The following is a 27859-nucleotide window of genomic DNA, read 5'->3' as shown; positions in this document are numbered from 1 at the left end:
GAGCTCCTCTCCAGCTCTGGTCAAGCATAATGACACAGTTGTGCAAAAAAAGGAAAGGGAGGGAGGGAGAAGCAGCAGCAGCAGCAGCAGCAGCTGTTGTGGAATCCTAATTTCTCAATAGATTAAAAATGAGAGGAGAGAGTGAAACGATTTGAGAGAGCAATTTTACAGGGACCCACTCAACTAGGGTGAAGGTTGACTTTTTTTGCATCTATTGGGCCATTCCAATGGTTAGTCTATATAGGAACCTTCTCTGTCCTGACTACTCCCTTCCCAAGATTTTGGACTATCATCCTCAGTCAAAAAGCCTACTGATGCTGGTTTGATATGAAAGACACTCTAGTCCCAACACATTTGGATATCACCAAATTAAGGACACTTCATTTGCAATATGGAAGCAAATGGAATGCAGCCTCTGCTTCTATGGGAATATATATCATCTTACTGCTAAACAAAGTGTAGTGCTTTTTAAAACATGGGCAACTTCTGCTAATACAACAAAAACCTGGGGCGACATTGTACATTTTCCTTCCCTACTTCCTCAAGATGCCTTCTTCTGGTCCAGCAGAAACATTCACTCAAATGGACAGAAATGCAGTTACTTTGCTTAATTTATCCTATATGACGTATATTTTAGTCACTCTTAACAGCTTAGAAGTCTTCTATATAGAAACCTTAAACCTTAATCACATTAAACCTGATATACAGATTCAGTAATCTGCTCAACTAAAAGCATCTGCTTGCTACAAAGATAGAAGCTAAGACTTGGGAATGCAAGGAAGTAGTAATCTGTTGACAAATAATCATTTAATCTGCTTTACTCAGTCAAATGCAATTCCCATCTCTATATACAAATATAGGTGCCCCTCTGTGTAAGTGGAGGGGTGCGTACACACACACACACAATCAATCTCTCTGATTTAAAATAAAAATACTACCTGATATAAGGCATGTTTTGGTAAATCCACAGAAAGAATTTTTCTGAACATTTTTGTTGTTACAGTTACTTCATGGTGACAGGTTCAGTCGTTTGATACTTATGAATAAACACACTCACACAGCCCTAAGCAGCTTAACACAGCTAACCATTGAGAGAAGAGCATGGGCATGAACCTGGCTTTCCTTTTAAAACAAGGCAAGTCTTGCAAAAGCCCAATGATACGTCTTTATGTTCAGGAGAGAAAAGTGGTCCTTTACGTTTGCTAATCAATCAGTTTAAATGTAACCCACCCCCCAATCCTAGAGATGGAAAATGTGATTTCTTAGCACAGCATGAAGACAAATGTTTACCTTCCAGCTGGACCAGTCTGGAAAAGGAGAACTTTCTTAGCAGTGTTTATTTTTATTTTTTAAAAATAATCAATGGGTCATTTTGCTATGCTTTCCCTGCTGCCCTTCTCCCCATCCCTCCATGCAAAACTAAAAGTCAACGCTCATTATGCTAATTACAATCAAGCCATCAAAAACCCAAGTCACTGGAAATCCCTGAAGATCCATTTTGTTTGGAGATGCTTGGCATTTAGCAGCGAGTCTCTCAAAAGGTCTTTTGCCTGGCAAATTAAAGCAACCCCACTAAGGCCAATTCTGCTGAGACTTCCATCACTTATTCAGCCAATGCCATCCAGAGACTGGAATTCCTGTTCAAGCCCATTAGAATAAGACACACAGTATTTCCCAACTAGAAAGAGGGATAAAAATGAGGAATGCAGGATGCTGATGGTATTTCAAAAGCTGGATTCAGGGAACAAGCCAGTTTTCACTACAAGCACCACAAGACTGGGGTTCTCTTCTTAACCTCTGAATGTGGATTATACTTCCTACAATACCAGTAATTCTCTGCCTGATGCTTTCCAAATACCCCAGATTAGGTCAGCCTTGCCTAGAGCAGTGTCCCCCATATGTACTGATTATATTTCCCATCATCCTTAATCACATCTGGAGGATGGCTTACTCTGTCTAAAGATATTGTGGCAATAGGGCAAGAATGGAGATTTTGAGTCACATATCCCTTTGGGAATAAGGCAGCATGTAAATTGAAGGAAATAAATAATTAGGTAGATTTTACATTGTGAAAGCACTAAAAAAAAAAAAAAAGGAATTAAAATAGCACAGGAGAACATGATCCAACTGAATGTTCACAAAACAGCCATTCCTCCTGAAAATAAGAATTGACTCCAGATGATCGGCCAGGACACTTGTAAACTGAAAGGGCCAAAATGATTTACAGGGATACACAAGACAAGCTCATTGATAAATACTGCTGTTGGCCAGTAACTTTTTTGTTCTGCGAGGTCAGATTAATCCAGTGTTTCTCAACCTTGGCAACTTTAAGCTGTGTGGAATTCTGGGAGTTGAAGTCCACCCATTTTAAGATTGCTGAGGTTGAGAAACACTGGAATAATCTGAAGAGTAATCTGAAGACCAAAGGAACCAAAAGAGGCAACAATCTGTTGTTGGTAGTTCAGCCATTACAAAGTTGCAGTAATTACTTTCATGAGCAGAAGCAAAGGTGAAGAAGGAGAACAAAATATGCCACTGAAAGGACACAAGGGGAATTCCAAGATTTTGAGGGAATCACATCATCCAGAGAGAGCAGACTGACTGAATGAGTTTGGGAAGCCATGCAGCTGAGACAAGGAAGAGATGCTTCCATCCACACTAGATGTTTAAACCAGTATGGAGACTGTTTCTTCACCCGGCAGATTCCTGATGACAACCCAGATGATATTTTCACCACATTCCTGTTTTAAATGTTATTCCAATTTACAAATGGCAGCTTTAGAGCAATTTTACATTTTCCACCACACACAGTCTTTTCAATAGTAAGTTGTTCTAAAGCTGTTGCCTTACCTGGCATGGAGCTGACTTTCTTGATGTGTACATAATCTAGACTTCTGTTTATATTTGCCCTTTCATCCATCCTTAAGGTGGAATCCTCTGCTGCTTCTATATAGACTTCTTACTGATTTCCTCTGTCAATTGCAGCCCAGCAGGGAAAGGAATAGGAAATACCTTTAATTTCTCTGTTGTCCCACCAAGTCCAAAAACCCCACCAGGAAGAAGGCAGGGATGCTGCAGGAGCCAGAGGACTTGTCCACCTCTTTTTCACACCCCTTTATTCTAAAAGTTAATCTAAAAGAAAATAATATAATATATTGTGGTGTTCCTGATTCCAGTCTGGTGTATATAAAATAACTACACACCTTTTTGAAAAGAAGGAAAAGAACCTTCCTGCCTTCACCAAGGAGTAGAAAGGAAAAGGGATGTTCAGATGTAAACAGGGCTAGTGCTAGCATAGCAGAAGTACACATCGAGTTACTTGATCCCTGAGCAGATACACTGCCTTGAGTTCCTGAAGGAAAGGTGGAATAGAAATCTAATAGATAAATAAATAAACTTCCTGTCCCCTAACCCGCTCCAAATCCTGCTGCTAAGCAGTAATTCTTAAAGGTTTAAGATACTGTTAAATTTTAATAGCAATTTATTTTGTTTCTGTCCTGTTCCCCTGTATGTCACTCAAAGGCCAAGCCCCTAAAAGGTTGTGCATCAATCACGACAGTTGTACTAAAATCAGGCTGATATTCTAGAGTTGCTAACACTGTCACTGAAGCCACCCTGGGAGTCACCATGCAGCTTCATTCTTTCTATGGACACAATGACAGGCCTCCTTCATAAATTGTGTCAGATCTCAAAACAGAGGGGCAACTTGTGGAAAGATACACTCATGCATCCGTGCCTCTGGCACAAATATCTAACACATGATTTCATTACGTCAACAAGCACATTTCCTTGCTTTTTTCCCTCATGTCTTCTCTTTAAAATCTACTTCTTATTTACTTATGTGGTTATTTAGTCTTCAGTGAACTTCTTGGGCTGATCAGTAACATACACAGGTAACTGTTTCTTAAGTGGTCTCTTACCACAGCACATGTAGATGACCACTAACCAAGCCAGCTGTCTCCATTAACCACCCCCACTGGCCCTGCCCTGAGGCACAGAAGAGACTGCAACACCTCATAGGGTTCCCAGAGTTTGGGATAAGATGCAGATGCGAGATATAGGATCTCTATCAGTTGGGAAATTAGCAAACAACACAGGTTCTTCACTGTTGCTCCAGAGCAAGTCAGCCATGACAGCTCTCTCTACTATTGTAGCTTATGCTTTGCATTTTTTAAAAAAAATGAGTTGACATCACTTGTCAACTTAGCAAAGGGGTAGGGCCTGTTTTGAGAAAGGCACTAAGAGCTAGAGGTTCAAAGAGTACAAGGAAAAAAGTCCCAGATGGCAGACCAGAATCTGGAAGACAGTTGCCTAATTGACTCCATATAGGTTCTGTGAGTTAAATTAAAGGGTGTGTGCCTGGACTCCAGATACATGTCAATGCCAACATGACTTCTGAATCATCAACCCAGCCAGGCAACCCAAAGGATACCTTCAAAATAGCTGTTTCTTTTGTAGAATTTCTGGGATAAAATAAGAGTGTAATATTTGTAATCTTGAGCTAATTTTTGTCCTCCAATATAGCTATTTCCCCATTTGAATGAACACCCAGTACATGATGTGCTGAATGCATGCCAATGTCTGGGATATAGCTTCGTGCCCACATTCATTGTGATGTGTATGTGTGTGGATTTCTATAAATGCGAAACAGGATCGATGATAGTGTTTCCCACTGGGCTCAATGAATACCTGTTTCCAATTGTTAAGGGGCAGGGACATGCAGGTAATAACTTGGAGCAAAAGAGCAGAATGACCATGTCTAATTCCATCATCCCAAAAGCCCTATGCAGAAATGCCTTGAATATTCTTTAAAATAAGAATTGCAATTGCGTTGCCTGCATTTAACAGAATCTAAATCAAAGCTAATACTGTATAGGCAAACAATGAATTGGCTGTTCTGAAAGAGAGAATAATGAGGCTCAGAATTGCCAGGTAGGGAGGGAAGATAGCTGACATATTTAGATTTTGTTACAAAGCCAAGTGTAATAAACTGAAGAAATAACTGAATGACAAAAAAAGAAGTTTCCGTAGCACCATCAAGCACTTCTGTTAAATAATTCAAATCATTTTGTATGACCCTACTGTACTGCTCTGAACAAGCCTACACCGTTCTCTTGTTCTTCAGGCAAATGTCCATAACTTTCCTACAAGATTGTACAGTAGAGCCACGGCAGACTATGAGACAATATGGCACTGCTGACAGCAGCAAACACAGAGAAAGGAGCTTTAATCACCCTGTCCCTAATCCCCAAAGTACTGAATTAGTTTCCTTCCAATGATATCAGTAATTATATGAACTGGGTTTTTATCCGCTAAATGCTTGCATGTCCTTTTTCTACACACAGATATTCCTGGCCAAGGGAGGCATTCAGGGTGCTCTTACATACATTGCCTTATCTCTCACTCAACTATATCAAGGGTTGTCAACCTGTAGGCCACATGTGATTTGCATTCAGAATCACATTCCTGAAATGTGGCTGCAAATCAGAGGTACAGTTTCCACCAATTTTCTTCAGGAAACCAAGGAAATTGCATATTAAACCTTCATATATGCAACATTCATCTCAAATAGATCTCCCTTTGGAGAAATCAGCCCCACTCAGTTGTATGACATCAAGCTATCAACACCCTTCTGCACAATTCTAAAAAGGTCAGCACCCTGCCAGTCTAAAATAGTCCAGCTCAAAAATAATGTTACCATACGATCTGCCGTGCAACCCCAACAAGGACCCATATCCACTCACAGAAATTACAAATACTTCATACTAACTTTAAAATAAAATAATTGCCTCAACCCTAAGGGCTAGAAACTTGTATCTTTTAGATGCATGAACAGTGAAAGCAGCATAGGAATCTGATGCAGCTATCCAATTTTGTGCTGTGCAAATTGATGACATGCAAATTTCTAGACCCCCTGCAATGAGTCTCCATTAAAATGCACATACATCATGCTTTGAAAGCTTTCATGTTTAGACCATCTATTATCCCAGCTTCTATGGTATCCTATGGGAGAAAAAGAAACCAGGGGATTTTGCATTGTCCTCTGTTTGAAGGCATAGACACTCTCCAGCTCTCTCAATCATCCTCTCTCCTAGGACAGGAGGTCAGAGGCCATGTCCCGAGAGAAGAATATGTTAGCCAACCACAGCACTGCAGAAGGCTCTTGGATCAGCAAATTTGTTTAAGCACCAAAAGCCAGCTTTATCTACACAATCTTTCTGCAGAAAATAGAAGGTACAGGTATTGAGACTGGCTACTTATGATGAGAGACACAATGATGTGCACAGAGAGGGCAAGAATGGCCATCAGCAACTGGACGTTCCAAACTGGAAAAAGCACCATGAATGCCATACCTTGATTAGCCATTAGTTCAGATGAGAGCATTACTGAGCTTTGGAGGATATTGTCTGTCTGTCTGTCGGTCTATCAGATACACAGCTTCTAGATTCTTCTCAAGCAAAGCAGAGGGTTAGGACAACCCCCAGATTCTTGCCGTTTCACTGGCTTCTTTCGCTAATCATAGCTGTGCTAAGAGAAGCATGCCATCTACTGGATTGATGAGCAAATTACCTCTTTCAAGAGTCTGGTAAATCAACTTACCAGATGATGTGTGAGAAGGTGGGAAAGAACACCAACCTTTTAATAAAGAGGCCAAGAGAAATCATGGAAAGCAACATAAGTTCATGTACAGCTCTAAAAACGGTTATGTGGCAAAATAACAATAATGCACCAGAGAATTTTTTTTTTTTACATGTCACCTCCTTCATTTGGACTTTGAGAAAACTGGATGATTTCCAGATCTACACAAAGATATTCTGAGGAACTACTTTTGAGGACAGCGGAGATTCTGAGGCTAAATAAAGCCTGAGAACAGTTGTTCAAATATATTATATACATCATGCAAATTCATAATGGATCTAAGTCACGAGCATAGAAAAATTCAGAACAAATCAAACCTACAGGGGCCAAAATAACAGATTCAAGAAATTTCCACACTGATAAAGAACCTTAGGGAAGACCGTTGTATGCTTGTCTGCAAGAAGGCCCAGTAAGATCACCATATGGCCAATTATGACTTGCTATCCTGTTAAGAGTGTGGTGTGTCTTTGAAGTCACTCCAGATGTGTTGGATCAATTACCATAATCCCCAGCTAGAATGGCAAAAGGAGCCCCTGGACTGGGGAGTTATTCTAGACTAAGGAACTGTTGGGTTTTAAGTACTGTACTGTAGTGTATTGATAACTGAAATAATTTGTTCTGCATTATTAATGCTTATTATTTAATCTTTTTGAAACTTGCTAGCCATTGGACAAGATGGGAAACTTACAACCCAACAAATGTCGCTGAACCACAATTCCCAAGAACCCCAGCCACCCTAGCCAATTGTGAAGTACAACATCTGGAGGGCTATAGGTTCTTTAGGCCTGCCATAGAACACCGAATTTATATCAGTTGTAAATCCAATTTGAAATCAGTAATTGCAATGAAAGGAAAATATAAATAAACTTGTTTTGATTATATTATTTTTGACCTTTTTCTGAAAATTATCTTCTGTTTTCTCTTGAGATACTGGTAATTACCCTAGACAAATTAATTTCCCTATTCTTACCATGGCTGTAAAGGAAACCTGCAATTCTTATGGCTTTGAAGAGTGAAAGAGTGTAGTTTTTATCTTGTTTTCTTGTCTTCTGGATTTCCTAAGTCAAGGACAGATAACTTTTTGTACCTGGCATCTATACTTGGTTTTTACATCCCATTTGGGTGCTAAAAGACATAGCCAGTGATGCCATGGTGTTACTGGGGTGGGTGAGGCAACTATTCTGTGGAGATTTTGACTTGTTAAAGAACCTACTTTGCTCCTTGTTACTCTCTAGAATAAGAAAATCAGTCTGATTTGGTAGGTGGAGGCTATTAAAAGGTGAAATAAGAGTCTTAAGCCTCTGAAAGTCTTCAGGCAACCACTACAGCAGGTTTATAAATATAACCAATAAAATCTTGCACAAAATCAGGCCCGGAACCATTCACCTTGCCCATTCAGAGAGACTCTGGGGCCACAAATGGGGTACTGCATGTTGTCATCAGCCACAGCTTGCCTACCAGTGCCTTCAGCACAAGTTGCATCTATACTGTGATAGAAACTCCAACCCTCAGATGACCCCACAGAACATACACTGCAAAAGTAATGTATCTAGACAATGAAAGGTTTACATAATATTACACTGCAAAAGAGGGTACAGCCAGAAAAAAAGCCAAATTTAAGAACAATTTGGACAAATATTCTCCTATCGTGTTCAGGGGCAATTCTTGGAGGGACTGTTGGGGGCCACACACAAGGCCCCGAAAGAGAGTAAGTATTATGCAATTTCTACAGCTGGCCACCTCAGTCTAAGTGACTCTGGGCGGCGAACAATTTATGCACCATGGGAATACCAGATTAGGACAGTGGATGCTATGATAAATCTCTCTAATTCTGATAGGAGAACGCTGCCACCAAGCCCTTCAGGTTATTTCTGCAGAGAGTCCCACATTATTTGCCCGCCACCCATAGCGCAAAAGTAATGGCAACCAAAGAGAGTAGACATAAGTATCCCTTATTTTATGATAGACTGAAGTTTTCACATATTACCATAATGGATTTATAAAGCAAGGCTTGGCTTAATGTACCTTCTATACGGATGTCCATTCCTTCTTGTCCCCATTTCCTTTCTTTAGTAGGAAATTATTTATTTATTAAATACACTTATTACATAATTATTAATTATTTAGTAGGAAATTGAGTCTATTAAGGAGAGGCTGTAAATTATGCTGGGTTATGCAGGAGGATAGGCAGGGAATGGGAAGGGTTTACAAACAGGAGTTCGTTAAGCAAGAACAATGGTGTCATCCATATTCAAATTGTTTTTTAGTGTGCTTTATTATAAACCACAGAAAGAGCTTTGGCTGTTAAGTGGGCTAAAGAACTTAATAAATAAATACATCTGGAAGGCAACTACCTTGATCTACAGTCAGCAGGGTTAAAAGACCCCATAGGAGAAGACTGAACAAAGTCAACAGAGCAAAGGTAACAGAGAGGGAAGGGAGAGATGGAACAAAATAGAGAGCTCCTCCACTGTCCTATTCAGATCCAGAAATCCTGGTCACATTGGTGACCTTCCATGACTTGATTTAAAATTCACTTCTTATACTGGTTCACTTTTAATGGTTAAAACAAGAGAAAGCAATCACTTCACCATTATCATCTATGCTGCAGTTTATGCTAGCAACCCACTGAAAACCATCACTGCTTCCTTGTTGTGGGAACTCATATGAAAAAAAAAACCCCTTCATATGAAGAATTCATATGAAAAAGAGCCCAGCTAAACTAATCCTCCTGTTGTTTAAATGTTTATACAACCCTATGCATCACATTCCTTTGACATTTCCTGGTTTTGATCCCAGTTCCTTGAAATGGTTGCTAAGGGCATCAGTGACTCTTTTCTACACTTTTTTTTCAATAGGCTTCTGCCCCAGTAAACAAATATCAGCACTGGCAACACCACAGGCAACTGCTCAACACATAAAAGAGGCAATATTTAAAACATGGATCAAGACGGGCAGATGCTTAAAATCAAGGTTATGTTTCTCAAAGGCTCAGCAATTCATGGATTCACCTATAGAGCTGGGGTAGAGGATAAAGAGCTGGAGATGGATAACACTTGTACAATAAAAAATAGAAAGATTAGAGAAGATGCATTTGCTGATTGAACTACTGATAGCAGCACGTAATTCCTTTCAGCAAAAGACCCCTTAGCTTGCTCTCCTTACTGGATCTATTATTTGTCCTGCAGGTATCGTAACATTATTTAACTATTTATTTTATACCACCATATTCTGCAAGGACTCATGATGCTGGTTTCTCTCTTATGTTTCTAACTATGCAGGTTCATTATACTGCAGGAATTATCCTCTGAGTTTATAATCAAACAGGCCAATCTTTGGCATTTTGGTTTTCCAGCATGTGGTGCTATGATATAATCCAGACTCCAATTCTAAAACAAACATTTGATGACCAGTGGATAAAGGAAGGCACAGAGTTTGAGATCACATATGTGAAAATACAAAAAATGTTCATGATACTTTGAAACCTAATCACTAACTTATACATGCGTACACACACACACACACACACTTCCCATGCTTGAAGTGAAAACAAACCTAAGTTGAAGATATGACAGGATTCTGTTTCTGCTACACATTCCTGGAAGTGTTTGAGAGCCAGCGTGATACAACAATTAAAGTTTTAGACTAGGAGTGGGGAGCCCCAGGTTCTTGTCCATCCTCCGCCACGAAAGCTTCCTGGGTGTCTTTCAGCCAGTCACTCTCTCTCAACCTATTCTATCTTACAGGGTTGTTACTGTGAACAAAAACAGGAGGATGGAGTGCTATATACCTTAAGTTCCTGAATGAAAAATGGGATATAAATAAATATGTAAAAAAAAAACTTGTTTTAATCAATATGTTGGCTGAAGGGTGCCATCAGAGTAGATAACACATTTCATATGTCTCTTGGGTTATATGCAACGTAAGAACACAAAAACTCCACATGTAAGGCTGCAAAACAGTCTAGCTGGGTCATCTGCAAGCCAGTTGGAATTCATAAAGAAAAGCAAGGCCCCAAATTTTAAACAAAACATAGTGGAGTAAATACCATATTATTGGGATGTCCGTGCCACTTTGTTCCCAATTGCTCTGCCAGTAATTTTGTCTCCTGCTTATTCTGCAGGGAGCTGAGCCACGCCAGCCTCTCGAGTGAATTAGCACAACAACATGACGCAACGCCCCAAGTCCTCTTGCTACAAAGAAGGCAGCCAGCGGAACCCCTCAGACACTTGTCTACTCCCTTCCCAATACAGCCACTGAACAAGAATGCAACTTAATAACCAGGAGAAAGACGGCAGAGAGAAACGGCAAGGAACACGCAAGCGTTGCATCAAGCCAAGCTCAAGAGGAGCTGCCTCTGGAGGACAGCACTTTCCTAGGCACACATCAAAGCGCTGCTCTCTGAATTGATGCCACTGGTTCTGCTAGAAACCACCCATGTAGCACTACTGTACGGCTGTCATTGGCTGATCACAGCCAATGTGGGGTTGCCATTGGCTGGTCACAGAAGCTTCAGTTCAATCAACGGAATACCTATGACTCTATATACAATAGCTCATTAGCATGCTTTTTAAAAAGCTGCCTGCCTTTCTTCTAGGTGACATACGCACGTGTTCTGGCCGACTGCAAAGTATCACCTGCCACCCAGATTTCCTTTCAAAGTGATTTTGAAACAAGCTGCAGAATTATCAGCTGAAAAACTACTTGAAAACACCCTTTTTTTGCTGAGTAGTGCCTAATTTCTCTAAGTTGATTGCATACAGCAGCCCTACTTGCAGAAGAAGGCCCTTTAGCTACTTAGCTTGCTATTTGCTTTTGTCTGATTTTATATCCCCCAAAAGGAAACTTTAAAATTAGAGGATGTGGTCACAACCCTACCTAAGAAAAGTACCCCATATTTACATCCCCTTTTACTAATCAGCTTTGGTGCAAATAGTGGGTCTCCGCCCACTTCCATATGAGCCATCTGCAAGCACATACATGTACACAGTACATGGGGATCAGGAGCTGTTCCCCCCCCCCCAGAATTCCCATGATTATTCTGATTGATTTGTCATGGTTTTAGACTGCCCAAAACCTGGATTCTTCAGGTAACTTCAACTTAATAAACAATCAGAAATCAGAAAGATTTTTAAAAAAAGATAATTGACAAAATGCATTGCAGAAAAACAAAGCACAGCTAGCATGAAAAGTTTTCAGCTGGAATGGGTCATCCCATAACCTCAGGGTTGAGTAGGCAGGCACGCCAGCAGACACCCCTTCAGGCAGCCTGACTCCAAGTTGTGGGTGGCTTTAAAGCACAGGCAGGCAGCGTTTTTCTAGCTGGGAGGGGAAACTGCTAAGGAAAGGCCTCTGACAGATACAGAAGAAGCAACAGCGAAGTCAGTGAAATTTCTGCCCATTTTTTTTCAAGCCTGCTTCCTCCCCCATGCAAAATAGATACATTAAACCCTGTGGAGATTCAATGCACCTATTTTGATTTTTTTTTTTTTTTAAAGGAAAACATGCAACTGAGTTGACAGCTTGCTGCCCAGTTTATCAGCATAACTTTGGGAGCTTCAAGGATCAGGAATGTAAATAGGTGTTAGGGGGACCTGCTCCTACTTTGAAGGATAAATACAATACTTTGCACTGAACTTGGATGCATCCAAAGTAGAATGCCAAGCACAAGCTTAATTATACTGATCACTTCCAATTAAGTTTCTTTCCCCATTTTAACAACTGAAAATTCCAGACTTCTTAATTAATTGGGCTTATATGCCACTTCAATCCACAGATTCTATGCAGCTAAAAACATTCTATAAAGTAATTAAATGAAAACCTTACCAAAATGAAAAACCACAATTCAGTACTGTCCATATTCAACCTAGTGCTGTCCAACCTTTACACAGGAACAGTTTCCACTAATGTCTCATGTTCCATTCACAAAGGCACTGAGAACAGCCAGGTCTTAACCAACTTCTGAAATACCAAGATACAAAGCCAGCTTTGTCTCTGATGGCAAGCTGATGTAAGGGAAGGAGAGCCATAAAAGAAAAGGCCCTAGGGCCCCTTCCATCAACCCCCCCCCCAAGGAGGAAGCACCCATAACATCCCTCTCAGATTGATTCTTACCAGACAGGCAGATTCCATTTGGAACAGATGATCTTGTAGATAATCAGAAGTCAAGTCATACAGGACTTTATAGGTGAAACCAGACCCTGAGTTGCTCCTGGAAGCCAATTTTCAAAGGCAGCTCCAGGTATAATAAACTGCAATATCCCAAACAGGGGGTTGCCAGAGCAGGGATATCAATTGCAAGATTATATATCCAAGTTGACTTGAAAACTGTATCATAGACTAAGCTATGACAGTCTGAGCTATTGAGACTATCTGTACTTCAAGAGACAGCAATGAATCCAAGAGCATCTGCAGATTATGAATCTAATCCTTAATGGAAATACAGTCCTCTCCAGTTCAGAGCAAATGCTACACATCTCTTATAGCTAATATTTTCATTTTCCCTAGATTTGCTTTACTTGGCCTCACCTAGTGTATTGCCAAGAAGTACAAGCCAAACAGTATGGGCAAACTCCTACTGTTCCTTTTCATAGGCACATTCCTTAGATGTGTTGAATCTGATCTTTTCACCTTAACAGAGCTTTCAAGACAGCATTATGGCTGGCTTGTGGGACATCAGCTTAACTAAACACTATACTTCTAAGCACAGGGCCAATTAAGTCTGTCTTTCCCAACTCTGAGATCTATTGCTAAAGTCAACAACACTGAGGAGAGCAGCCTCAAAACCAGAAATCCAAATAGCACCCCACCTAGTTCTGGCACTAGCTCCACATTGTCAGTCCATATGTGAAGAGAGGCAAGAAGTTTCTCCCTTAGGTTAGATACTTATAAACAGTTGAACTAGTAGGCAACAATGGGGTTCAATGTAACATTTGAATATTCTATGAATCAACTTAAATGAAAATACATAGGAGCACTTTCTCCATACACTTGGTTCTCTATTATTACAATTAGCTTTGGAATAATTTATCTTAAAACATAATTTGATACAGGTCTTAAGATCTGTAACCCAGAAGCTCTGGTTAGACTGTTCTGATTTAATTGTGGCTCACATGAAAAAAGGAGCAAAATAGCTACATGCATGGAGAAAATATCTTGGCTTATCAAATTAAAAGATCATAATCAGAATGAGATAACTAGTTCATGGTTTGTTATTATCTGTGCAATTATAATAGTTCTGCTGAGCAAAGAGACGATGACCATTTTAGACATGAAATGCTTTTGAAATCTGCCAGCAACATGGTCATGTTTTGCTGTAAAATAAAAGGCGGAAAAGGGACAAACTCAAATTAAGACTTATTCATAGAGCACTGGCCTACTCTAGGGACTCTAAAAAGAAACACAGAGGTGGGGGGAGAACTGGGAGAAACAATAACTCTCACCTTCAACTCCCCTTTGAGCCAAGACAAACCAACATTAATGAGGGAGATATATAACACATCTTCATGAAACAGACCATGTGGGTTTGGGATGGTGGGAGTGACAAACTGAACAAGATATTTCCAAAACTTGTATGATGCAAATGCTGTGCTGGACAAACACCACAAGAATAAGTAACCAATGGAACTGGACAACTTACAATAAAAGAAAACTCCTAAGGAGAGGGAAAAATAAACATAGTGCTATATCAAAACAAAAACTAAGTTATTGAGTTTAAAATTATAGAAATTTAGGCTTAATGACACTTCTTAACACTTGCATTATTTTGTAGGTATAACTTATTCCTACAACAGGGGAACTTTTAATATGTTCTCAAGCAGTAAATATGGGTGTAAGGAAAATCGTAAAGGTAAAAAGTGGCAATCAGACAGAAGTATGCAGGTACATGAGTGTACACACATATATACACTTTCTCTAAATATCTATCTCTCTCCCACCCTAACACAAACTAGCATATGTATGACAAATTTAAAAATAAATTATAGGAACTAGTATAGAAAAAAAGGTGAACATGTTCAGCTGGTGTGTTACGTCCAGTGGCTCCTCTGGCAAACAGAGAGGCACCTCTTCAAAACCAATTGTCCATGTACAAGTGATCATAAAGTGCATCTTCTAGAAACAGGCCACTATTGCCTCCAGCTGATTTAAACAAACCCTAACTTAAATCATGGTTACACTCTTGCAGTTTGTGGAGAGGAGTAGCATTTTGGATCTTGCATTTTGATGATATGCTTAACCACTGCCAGTGTACAAGCCTGGTTTGGAAGCCTCACACCTCTTGGTCGAAGCCAGAGAAGCATGTGGACAGTCTCAGGGCACTAATGCAGTGGGTGTGCCTCTTAGACTGTTTATGGTTACATGTGATGCCCAGTGCAGCCTTTATTAATCTAACCTTGAATGGGATCATTTAATACATGTAATGCATTTAATAATTCATTTATCTTTATAGGGATTTTTAAAAAATCCTTACACTACAAAGAATATTGGTAGGCCTTTGGTCTGATCCAACACAAATCTTTTTATATTCTTCAGGCAGTTTGAATGCTTAGGAGAAGCACTAGAAAAATAATCCCCTAGTTAACAAGACTTCACTGACTCAAGTGTTACTTCCAAGTATTTTGTTCTTAAAACTTGCCTATTTGGGAGCACGGTAATTGATTTTCATTATTTTTAGGAAAGCAGAAGCAGCCATGTTGGCCATGAGAAAAATTCCATATAGCATTAGATTTATATTCTACCTTTCATTCATAAGCTCAAGGCAACATATACAGCAAAGCACTTCCTTCTGTTTTTCCCCACAATTTAACCCTGGGGGATAAGATGGGCTGAGAGAGTGACTGTCCCATCAGCTAGTCACCAAGTGAGCTTCCAGGGTTGAATGTGGAGTAGAATCTGGGTATCCCTAGTCCCAGTCCAACAACGACGACTATATCAACAATACCTTCCTTTATTCACCCAACTGAAGTTTAAAAATAGTATGTAGGCTTTTAAGATGTCCAAGAGTACTTATTTGGTGACAAAAGACCTTGGAGAAAAGGGATGATTGGATGGAGAGAAGATAATTAGTATCCAAGCTGTGTCTAGCCTAGGTTATAGTCTTATATTGTGGGAATCCTCTACAGTACATGGATTGTTCATCAACTATATTCTTGGCTTAATATGGATTTTCATTCTTTCCAAATAAGCAAGCTTTGGACTCTAACAGATCGTCTTGGCATTTCAAAGGCCATTAGCATATAAACCAAGGCAGTCTGCTGCCAAACAAATATCAAGAAGGTCTTAGAGCAACTGCTTGGGGGAAAAACGACAACCTGCATCAAAAGAATCATCTCCAATTAGCCGTTTTGCAATATAACTGGGAGGCCGCATGAGGGCACTCGCCTCTCACACTGAACGTGAATAAACTCACAAGCAGGCAAATGTATGACCCGGCACTAAATTGGAGCATTGTGGTTTTGGTCACATTCTACCGATAAAATATACATCTTCACCCTAGAACAGCAGATGCTCAGTTCACCCCAGGCAAATTATATTAGATGTAGATCACAGCATTGTAACAATAACATGCCAAGCCACAGCACTGAGGAAAGCAGTGAGAAATCAGCTAAGTCATTTTTATAAACCTGGCTGTCTAGACTACATTGTTGGGTAGTATTTATATAACCAAGATGGTACAGAAGAGTGTGCAAGTGATAGTGATCTTCAGAATACTTCATTAGACAAGATGTTACAAAAAGCAACAAACAGGGAAGAAACAAGGACGCCCTCAGAATAGGCCAAATGCTCCACGGACCAAGTGGTGTAACTCTTTGAAATTAAACAGGTAACAGCATAGTGAACCTAAATCATAAAAACATATGCAGGGCAGTAAAATATAATGGTTACATATTTTTTCAGAGAAATAAAAGTTATGCTGTACCATAACACTGAAATTTCTCCAACCTGAATTAACAATTGCTTATAAACATAAAGGAATCCATACAGCCAGATAGAAATTATTCTCTGTGTGATGATGATGATGATGATGATGATGATGATTTATTAAATTTGTATGCTGCCCAACTCTCAACAACTCTGGGTGGATCACAACAATCAAAGAAATTACAATAAAATCAACAAAAGATAAAAGATGGCAAGCATGATGAAGTGAGAAGATCTCACTCTTCCTTGCCAAAAGCCTGAGCAAAGAGTCAGGTCTTCGCAGCTCTTCCAAACAACATATTTGCCAATGAGGTGTATTTGCTATGAAAATATATGTAGATACATATTTAAATAATAAATTGTTGCACTGAGCAGAACACCTTCAGACAAGAAGGCTAATGTCTGGAATTATATTTTCATTGAAACAGATACCTCAAAACAAGGAGGTCTACAACACAGCTGAGAGCATTTGATCTTCTGTCTACTGCATTAAAGGAATCACTAAATTGAATAGCAAGTTGATTCCGTCCTTTGACTTCTCTTTAGAATCCTTAAGACAAGTTTCCACAGCAATCTTATAATCCCTTCATGGAAGTAAATCTCAATGAGTGCAACAGAATTTACTTCTGAGTAAACATGTACAGGATTGCTCTAATGAAAGCTAATGTTGATGCCTCTCTGTATATAATTCAGAGCAAATTATTCTAGGACCAGGTGATTATATTTATGGGTCTTCCCCATTCTGTTTTGTTGTTGTTTAAGTAGCACAGGAACATCAACTCACCTGTTTTCATTAACCAGGAACATGGAGCTAACATTTTCTACAAGAGCTTCACTTATGGGTGAGAGGCAGAATGGAGAAGAGAAGGCATCTGAGTCTGAGTCAAAGGTGCTGTCTTTGCTAACATCATCAGCAGACAACTCCAAAGAGCCTTCATCTTCTCCTGTCTCCAAATGGCCCTCCAGCCCTTCCTCTACGGACTCCTCTAATCGGTTCTGTTCATCCTGAGAACTGATTGTCGATAAAATTCCTGAGTCACTGTGAGCAGGCTGAGCAGAGCTGTGGATGTTGCATGTTGCCGAGCAGCTGTGGGACAATTTGTCCCCTTCTTCTGAAGGGGGGCTGACATGAGCCACATCCCTCACCAGCTGTGACACAGTCAAAATGTCCTCCTCATCCTTTGGGGTCACAGCTTGCTTCTGCTCCACAGAAGAAGCCTGCATAGGGATGCCAAAACCCTGAGTATGTCGGTTACGCTTGCGGGGAGCCTTGCGGACAGGGGAGCTCTCAGGTGTGATGTAACGGAGGGCCTCCTCATCCTGCCTCTGAATACGGGAATTGGGGACCCAGGCCAGGATAAGCGTGGTTCCAAGCAGCTCATCTTTCTCCATGTACAAGCACAAGTAGCCTGCAAAAGAAAACAGTGACTTAGATTTACAGCTGACCCTCAGCTTACTAGATTTTACATGTTCTGGAAACATGGCAATTCCTTTAATTTCTAGCAAGTGACTGGGCTCTTTTCATCCCTCTCCTTAATGCTCCAGGTTTTCCCTCCTCATACAATAGTATCCCTAAAGATGTCCTGCATCAATATTTTAATTGACAGATTTCTCATGAGGTATTTCTTATCCAAATAATACACAGAGCAATCCAGTTGGAGTTCAGTATGAAATTATTAGTCTTGATACTTGATACTGTTGTCTCTGCTGTTGCTTTAAATTGTTGTACGTATCTTTTCATGATTCTAGTGAACTTGATGTTTTTTATACTCTTGGCTACTTTGAACAACTCCTTTGCGATCAAGTGCAACCTAGATATTAAGGATGCAAACACCATGCATTACTTCACAGCTCACTAGAACTTTTACTGAATTTTCTCCCTTCTGCTAGTTATCTGCAAGTTAGCCCTGTCAACAAGCAAGCTGCATATTCCTACCGTAAGATGAAAAATCACAGCAATCTTGTTGAAACTTAAAATCAACGAAAGTAGATGATATTGTTGGGAATAAGGATGACACTGCAAGCTTTCCCAAATTGTTCTAATTGGTGCAGTGGCTGCAATGGAGCTGCTTCACCCCCTTTCCTAACTGTTCCATTTCTGAAGGCTCATTCATCCTCATACTGAGGACTGACCTCTTGCTCCACAGAGGTAGAGAAGAGTCTTTCCTTTGAAATCCCCAGCACACCAGGTACCTAGCCCATATAAAACAACTTCTTGTTTCCAGTTTTCTTATTGATATATACCTAATATCTTTAAGCTTTCTTTCTGATAATTAGCATGTATCAATTATGAGATTCTTTTCAGGATTTTTAAAAAAGAAAATAAGAAGCAAAATAAATGTATTTAGCTTCCATACACCTTTAATTTTTTTTTTTAATGCAATCTACCCCAACAGTATAGGGCACTTAACCACAATGAATTCCAATGGAATGTGCATTCTGATGTTATAATGTAAACTGTGCCATTTCATACTTACATCATGATATCACTTGTAAGTATGTAAAGGGCTGTAGAGAGAATAGGAAATGGCCTTGAAGGATAGGAGAAAGAGCTGCTACTAAGGCAACGGTCAGATAAGCGAGGCTTGAGCCCAGGCCAAGAAAATAACCTGAGAAAACATCTCAGAGGAGACCCTCCCTAGTTCACACAATGGGAGGGAGGGGGAAGCATATTCAGACTTGCACAATTCTATTACTATAGCTGTTACAAAAAAAGTAGTCCTGACTTATGGCAATGGTTTCTTAGTCTGGCCTTCCTGGTTGGGCTGACAAGGGCAGAGTTTGCATTGCAACCCAAATTTCATCATTTGCCCACCTTGCAGCTGCCTATGCCTGAGAGGGCCAAAATGTGGCTTCTACTGATGATGTTGTCATGTCCCCTGCAACACTCAGAAGCTGACTTTAAAAACAAAAAAAGAATGGTCTCTGAACACAGAAAGCTATTTGCCAAATTATAGCAAAACCAAATGCTATAAAGGCAATCAAAATCTAAACAGAAGAAATACATCATATTCAAAAGAATATATGAAAGATATGAATTTGTTACAAATGCTACACAAGTGCTACATAAATGCTACACAAGTGACCAGGGAACCAATATAAAACACTAACTTACATTTTACTAATACAAGCCTTTTGACGAATGAAATTAGACATTACAGTAGATGCTTCTACTGCTGCTGATCTGTAGCATAAATCTGCAGACAATGTGCAATAGGAACAGTCATCATGCTTTGAATTTATCTGCCTACTGTAAAAGGCAGCCACTGACCTGGAAACAAATTGGGTGAAAACTGAATGCCATAATACATACTGCGCTTATTGCTTAAAACTAGAAATCATCCAGGTTGACCCTTCCAACCCCAAAAGGTCTTTATCCTTTTTAAATCTAAGTTAGCAACAAGAGCTCCATAAGTGTTAATCAGTGATATTGGCTTTCAGAATCAGCCTGAAAAGACTATCAAGAATGAATTGACAAATTTAAGTTCCAAATGTATTTAAGGGAAGGGGGGAGAGAAAATCAGCTTCTAAAAGAAACATGTAGATTAAAAGGGCAGTGCAGAAAAAGATGATAAAATTCACAACTTGTTAGTTAAATACAACAGGGAGTGACACATAGTAGCCATGATACCACTAAATGGCACCCACTGACCACTCCAAATTTAAATTAAAAAAAAAAAAAACTTAAAATACTTAAAGTCATAAGATCAATGTTTTCAAATTAGATGTTGACCATTTTAATTTAATTTTAATCTAATTAAAAAATAGAGCCTTGCTTTTTTTGTTCAGTTTGCATAATGCTGCAAAGTGAATAGCAGAATGGGTATTATACATGTATAAAAAATTCATTATCTTTATATTTTTCTGATGCTTGCAAAATCACATAATGGTGCTTGCTGCCTGAAAAGATTCTTCTTTGTGTTAAAGCTTATGAAAGCAAAACAAACATTGCACAATCTAATTCTGGATCCTCCAAATCAAATGTAATTTAATCCTAAAATGAGGTTTTTGTTTTAGAAGTTCTAATACGGCATATGCCACCACATACTCAAGTTACAAAAATACAAAGGGAAGGAGATATTTTACTAGGAAACTTAGACAAGGTGTTTGCAAGGAGGTGCCCACGACAAAGTAACAGCTGAGCTACACTACCTGGCTAGCAAGATTTAGTCACTCCCACTGGATCCATAAACAAAGGAGTTTCCAGCTGAAGGTATACAGGGTGAGAGGTGGAATAAGTAGTAAGGGAAAGGTAAGCAAATAGCTGAAGCTGTCTTTGAGCATTTAAAAAAAATGTAAGTATGGAGGGAGAGATGTGAACACTCCATTCCTGACAGTCCATGTTGACAGGGAAAGCTTGAAAAAGGAGTTGCAACCATATTGAACTTGACATGGGTACAATACTCCAATCCCCAGGAGAACGGCTACTGTATGTAGTCTAATGCAGTTACATCCATCTTGAATGTCGCTGATCACAGAGGGAGGTCAGGGTGGAGTAGGACAAGACTGAAGTGCATGTCCCCAGTTCCCTCCACACTTACAAGCGCTGGATGCCTGAAGAGGGTTTCGGAGATTCTGCTGTGCACACAATCCTACAGAGTCTTCCTGACATTTGCCACCTGTCCTCACCTGGGTGATGTTCCGCAACACCTTGCAGCATCTCAGGGGGGTGGACACAAACATTGTTCTTGGAATAGATAATCTCTCCATCCAAGATGGAAGACGAACCACCACAGCTGCTGCTTGCATTTAAGGTCAGGAGATCAGATGCTTTGGAAGAGGCACGACGGAGGAGTCTTCCCAGAGACATTGCCAAGGAAATGTTTCCATTCTCTATCAGCTTCAGTCAAGCGCCTAATTCAGAGAGTAAGGTCTGCCCAGGGGAAAAAAAAAACAAAACCACACAGACACACATTAGAACATATACAATGAACAGGTAACAACAGAAAGACACATAGCTCCTCTCTTCATCCAAATGAAGTACCCTGGTTGGGGTGGTCTAAGAAGCTGTCTCATCTTTATGGTCTCACTAACACTAATAAAACTTGGTAAAAAAACCCTCAAGATTAAAGTCAAGTCTTCATAACACAAATACAACTTCTATTTACAACTTTAGGTGACCTCTTATACTTGACAAATGTTCGCCAAAGTTTATGACACATTGAATTCATTAGCTTTTGTGAATTTGCCACAGGTTTTACCTTCCTACAAGGTATTAGACCTGCCATTGTTCTGGACTGTACACTATTAAAACCCATTTTTCTCATTCAAGCATTGGTAAACAAAATACTGGTTCACTTCTATATGTATGGCTTTAACCTCAGATTTTTAGTGCTACTTTTGACACTAGACTTACTTTATCCTGCAGTTGAGCTGAGATGCAAAGACCCAGACTAATTTGGGAAATATATAAAATCCTCTCACAAGCTAATCATATAAGAAAGAAAAAAGCAGGCAAAAGAAATGCCTTCAGATGCTGGAACAGAGCTGTGTCTGAAACAAATAGCCCTGATGAAGAGTTAATTTTAGCTCAAAAAGATGCTGACGGTAAACACATGTGCATCTGTTATTTATCTGCTTTGGTGCTTTATTGAATGAAGTTGGGGAAGTGCTGTCAAATAGACAGGGTACCTTTAACGATCAGCACAAGGATGCAACCCTGGGACTCTGCAGTCACTACTGTAGCATAGCAACAAAGCTTTGTAAGCATTACTCCTCTTGAACAGAGGGCTGAAATAGCACACGCCTGCCATCACCCGCAGAAGGTATGAATTGACTCCTGCTCTACCAGAAAAACAAGTGGAAGGAAAAGTTGCCTCCTGCAGGCACACAGCATTCCTTGTTTGTTCAAGAAAGAGCCAGCCTAACCTCTTCTAATTTCCATGGCCTTTAAAGCAATGGTAACATTTGGGCATACCAGTCAAGGCATTCCCGTAAGGGCCAGAGCAGCAAGTTTTTTGCTTTAAGCATGGCAACCAGAAGATACAAGAAAAGGACAAAGAGAGAAAAATACTGGCTTTAATTAAGCCTTATTGTGTGCCTGTCCCTCTAAATAATTCATGGGAAAGCAAGCTCGAGAGAACGGAGCTATGACTAACAGCTACAAGGAATATCCTGTACTTTGTGCAGGAGTGAAGGAAGGCGGTACATGTGGACAAAGAGAGAGGCACTGCCAGCAATACCTCCCCTCAAATCAACAAAGCAATGCAGGTGGTGGTCCTTGTTTAACAACCGCTCATTCAGCAACCATTTGAACTCATGAAGGGACTGAATGAGTGGTAGTTATAACTGGTCCTCGTACTTTCAGCCATTGCAGCTTCCCCACAGTTGCGATTTGCGACCTTCCCTGCCAGCTTCCAGCAAGCAAAGTCAGTGGGGAAGCTGGAAAGAAGTTGCTAGTCGCAGTCTCATGAAGTCCTTGCTTAACAACATGCACGATCCTTGCTTAATGATGGCAACTGCCATCGCTAAGTGGCGCAGTCATGTGTTTTTTCGAGTTACAAACGTGTTGCTTAACGACAGTTTCCAGTCCCAATTAGCATCATTAAGCAAAGCAAAAAGCATATATTAAGGGGGGGGGTCAAGTCTTTTTATAGGGTGCAGAAACAAATGATACGTACATTCTGTATATGTGATACTTCAGAAAGCAAGTAATCAAATAATAAATTACACATGAGAATTGAACAATAGAAAACACTGATTACAGATAACATTTCACTAGTGGCAAAGTTATGAGTTACATCACTCTCTTTCCTAGCCGGGTTTGTATCCTTAAAACTTGCAAGTATATTCAAGGACTTTTCAGAATATGCTTTCTATTGTTTAGTTGCTGAAAAGGCAAGTTCTCCTATACCAAAAGAAATAATCTTGGTCCAGAAGAAAAACATATTTTCCTAAAGTTAGAAAAGAGGCCGAGACTGCTGTGTTAAAAATGCTAATATCGCCTTTTTAAAATGCTAATAACCAAGCCTAAAATTTCAGGTAACAGAGAGAGTACTTGCCATTCTGGTTGTCAGAACCAGAGTGTTATTTGAAATGAGTTTCAAAATTCTCCATTGAATGTATGGGCAAAGAAATTGAATGGAAGCAATGGAACAGCCTGCCTTCTAGAGTCATGGCGCTCCATCACAGGAGGTTCCAAGCAAAGGTTGGACAGCCATTTGTCTGGGATGGTATGAAGAAACCTGCCTGGGCACACGTGGGGCAGGGGGGAGGGCGCTGGACTAGAAGACCTCCAAAGTCCCTTCTAATTCTGTGGAACAGTTTCTGAAGAACAGAACTTTAGCTGGGATAGGAGCACAAGTATTAAAAGAGTATAAGGAGAGGAGTTTTCTCCTGTTCTATTCCACTGGGATTTAATTGACGTGTAATAGAGGATGCAGACTGAAGTGTGTCTATTGAAAGAAAGGACATTCAGATGTCCTTTACTTGGCCACAAGTAAAAAAAGTGAAAGAATATCATACTCCCCTCAGAACAATTTATCTAAAAATGTATTTTCCTTTGAATGAATGTTTAGCACTTTCATCAAACAGAATAAGAACAGATAGTAGAAAAAAAGAACATCTCTTTATGTTTGATCCAAGTAAACATGAACTAATTACACGAGACCTTTTAAAACATTATCAACACACCAGGATTGATTTTTTTTTAAGCTATACAGTTTTTATCATGGCAGACAATACTGAGATACTCATACTTCTGCTGAGAGGCTCATCAGACAAAGATGAAGTACAATTAAGGCATCCACAAAGAAATGCAATGGAAACATTACTCTGGATGAAAGATGTGGAGAGGAAAAAATGGACAGTTGGACATGAATTTATGTTTCCTAGCTATTTCTTTAAGGAGCAGAAAGCAGCAACCACCTATCTCTTTTTCCCCATGTATCTTTAGCTCTTACTGACTTCAGAAATAAAGCTTTTGAAAATCAAGAGATTTTTCTCCAGGACATTTAAGAAAATAACATCCCATTCATTCAGATAGAAAACCAGTTCCACTGCTACTCATAAAGTCACTCCAACAATAAATTATTAATGAAAGTATGCAATTAGTTCTTAAGTTTCGCAATTGTTTGTCAGGACTAGGAATACACAATGTAATTCATTTTTTTTAAGGACCAAGAAATTGTAGGCTGATTAGCTTAAAAACCATTACAGGTGCATTCTGGAAAATATAATGAAATAATGAAGTGAACATATAAAAGGTGGGGCCTTATTAGAAGTAACTCAATATGACTTCTGCAGAAGTCTTTCTAGATTCTTTTTTTAAGAGGTCAACCAGCATGTAAATATGGGGGCTCCAACAAACATTGTATATTCAAACTTTCAAGAAAAAATCCTCATCAAAAGCACCTGAGCAAACTTCACAAACCATGAGATATGATGGGCTATTCCTCACTAGTAACTAACCATGCACTGCAAAAATTTGCCCTGACATCTTGTTTCTGTTAGATCCCCATGACACTGTCTTCATCTCATCCACAGCACACAAGTAAGACACGTTTAAGTCACTCTTAGCTGCTCCTAAAGTAGTTTTTCCCTCTTATCACAACAGCATCCAAAAGTAGTCTCAAGATGTGTAAAATGTGTGATGTTTTGCCACATGTTACACCAGAGGCAAGGTCAGATGACCATGAACAGAAGCAATAGAGGTAGAACAAGGATCAACCACAAATTTCATACCAATATAGTTTTCTGCCAGCTCAAGGATGGTGACATTGTACTCTAATTCAGCTGTGGAAAAAAGCAACCTTGCCCCCAAGGCTCAATAGAACAACCAAGTTTTCACAGACTTTCTGAAAGTCAGAAGGGTAGTTTGCTAATGACACCAAGCTTTTCAAGGTAGTAAAAGCAAAAAAAAAAAAAAAAGCAAAAAACCTCTCCAAACTGGATAAATGAACCTTAAAATGGCAAATGTAGTTGTGTAAATAAGGGCAAACTGGACAGTATCAACAATAAAACTCAGGTTTCTCATATGAATTTAAATAAATGACACCTGGGCTGGTTCTGAGCAATCAGGAAAGGATCTTGGAGCATTGATAGTTAAATGTTCCTCTTGTCGTAAAGCAAATGCTACAAATTATTAGGAAGAGAACAAAGCTGAAACAATCCTGCAATATATTATAAATCCATGGTATGATCACACATGGGATTTTTGCTGGTCACTGTACCTACAAAAGATATTGCTCAATGGCTCTCTTACAACAAAAGACTTAACAGTAATTGGGTGTTTTATACTAGGACTAAGGAAGGTACAGAGAGCTATTACAATTTTAGTTAGAGGAAAATATTATTGAATTAAATTGATAATACATGCAAAAAAAAAAAAAAAGCAGTTGCTTTACACAGGCCAAACTATAGACAAAAAAGTGTTCTGAGAAAAAGAAGCTACCAGACAGCTTGGGAGGAAACAGCCTACATTCCTCACATTTTTTGCCTGACATCTTTATCAATAAAAACAGGAAAGGCTAATAAAATATAGGATGTTAAACCTCTACGTACTTTATTCATTCTTTAGCTATCCTGACCTGGAAGGAAATTGATAGTCCCTTGTAAAAAGCAATGGACAGATATTCCAGAAGTTGGAGGCATCATGTTATCTATGTAGCTCATCTCAGAAATGGATGAAGATGCTTGACAGAAGGATATTTTACACTTTAGATGGGAAAAGGATGTTCTCTCAGCTTATCTGTTCTTCAATTTTAGTCGAATATAAGACAGGAATTACTAAGTAAACAAATGACTTAGAAAAAGTTTAAAGGAAGAACATAGAAACATGCCATTTCAGTTGTCCAAGAAGGAAAATTCTGTTTTCCTCTTCACCATCTATTGCGTATTTCAGACAGATTTGGCAAGGGGCTCCTTCACAGACCTTGATGTAAAAATTTGTCACTGAAAGGACTGTGTCCTCATGTTAAACTGTGTAATCTTTTGTTATTTGTGCAGCATACACACAACATATAATATACATAGATTTTAGCTTTAACATATTGTACATACAATAGATTTTATGTATGATTATGTACTGCAACATACAATAAATTTTAGCTTTAATCAAAAGAAAAAAATACTCATTGCTTCAGACAATAATTTAAGATAAAATATTGACATAGATATACCATAACTACAGAAGACTGGCCATATCGTCATTGATTTCTGATAACTGTAAGTGGGCTTGGGGAAAGACTGGTATCTGGAAGCTTGAGGGTTACTTCGATAGAGTAGAGAAGCAATACCTAGGTAAAGATATAAACCAGGGGTCCGACTCTGCATTAGGCAGTCTCTTCAGCATATTTCCATGGCACGTTTCTTCTTATGGCTACTGGAGTGCTCATGGCAATAATGTGTGAACCTTCAAGCCTCAAGGTTCAGATGTGCTGCTTATGTATGTAGCATAGCAGCAGCATTCATAAGTTTGGGGGGACATATATCTTGACAGCAATGAAAACATGTGCTATGCCTGAATCTTGTAGAAGAACACCCTACTTTAGGCAATGAGTAAAGCAGTCCCAATATTATAGAGTCCAGGCAATAAGTGCAATTGTATGCACACTTCTCTGAATCCATGGGAATTATTTAAGTAAACATAGTTACAAGGTAGAAACAGAAGATTCCTTTAAGGAACATTGAGGAAAACCTACTTCAAGCTCATAATCTAAATTATATATTTCTAACGTTCTAGATTTGGAATCCAGATCCTCCAAAATAGAAGCAGCTCATCCTGCACATTAACCCACATGGTCCTTCCAACACTCCTTCTACATATAAGGATATCTGATTCAAAACATTCCAGCTGCTACTTTAACAAATATTATGCACACCTTATTCATTTTCTTCCACATGGCAACTGCTGTCCCTGAACAGCTCAACCACAGCCAGCAGCTAATCCAGCCATTAGCTATTTCATGGACCAAACCCAAGACTTCTCAGCACACAGCCCAAGAGAAGTTAGTTGCCAGCTGACCTGATCACGTTCTCATTAATACAGAAGTACTTTAGACAGCACATTATTTTCAAGAAGCCCTTCCCTCTAGAACAAAAGGCCACAGGGCAACATCCTATTGGCAAGTTTTCTGCCACCAATCTTCACTTGCTCCAATTGCACCATTTCTCCTTATCAGTGGAAACTATGGAGGAATGCTTTTTGATAATGGCTTGGCTGAAAGCATGATTTCTGACTGAAGGCTTGGCACAGCTATGAGGACCCAACAATAGCCATGAAAGGCAGAAACCAGCTCTTTACAGAAAAGCACTAAATATTTGCATAACTTGGTGAAAGGTATAAAAGATGCGGGGCCCA

At 39.4% G+C, this 27859-nt stretch overlaps 1 protein-coding gene across 9 annotated transcripts in view; it reads right to left on the bottom strand.

Annotated features, from left to right (window-relative positions):
* The window catches only part of TBC1D16 (TBC1 domain family member 16), a 61092-nt gene that overhangs the window by 24170 nt on the left and 9063 nt on the right, over positions 1 to 27859 (bottom strand). For 5 of the 9 annotated variants that reach the window (XR_015795748.1, XM_088138389.1, XM_088138392.1 and 2 more), the window contains exons 2-3: positions 21190 to 21433; positions 17345 to 17969 (exon numbers count right to left, since the gene is read on the bottom strand). Coding sequence is in view for 8 of the 9 variants with exons in the window: in XM_088138389.1 (XP_087994515.1) it covers positions 17345 to 17969; positions 21190 to 21370 (806 nt within the window). In the remaining variant the exon portion in view is untranslated. Of the gene's footprint in view, positions 1 to 17344; positions 17970 to 19675; positions 19795 to 21101; positions 21122 to 21189; positions 21434 to 27380; positions 27529 to 27859 lie in introns of those variants that run through there. The other 4 variants (XM_025163497.2, XM_088138393.1, XM_088138394.1 and 1 more) reach the window with 4 other exon arrangements.

This window comes from Python bivittatus, unplaced genomic scaffold (genome assembly GCF_059951505.1).
Source record: "Python bivittatus isolate LINGU-HERP-01145 unplaced genomic scaffold, Pbiv_v1 ctg000220_np1212, whole genome shotgun sequence".
NCBI lineage: Eukaryota > Metazoa > Chordata > Lepidosauria > Squamata > Pythonidae > Python > Python bivittatus.
The sequence above is the reverse complement of the archived record's forward strand: the minus strand, read 5'-3'. Positions and strand labels throughout refer to the sequence as shown.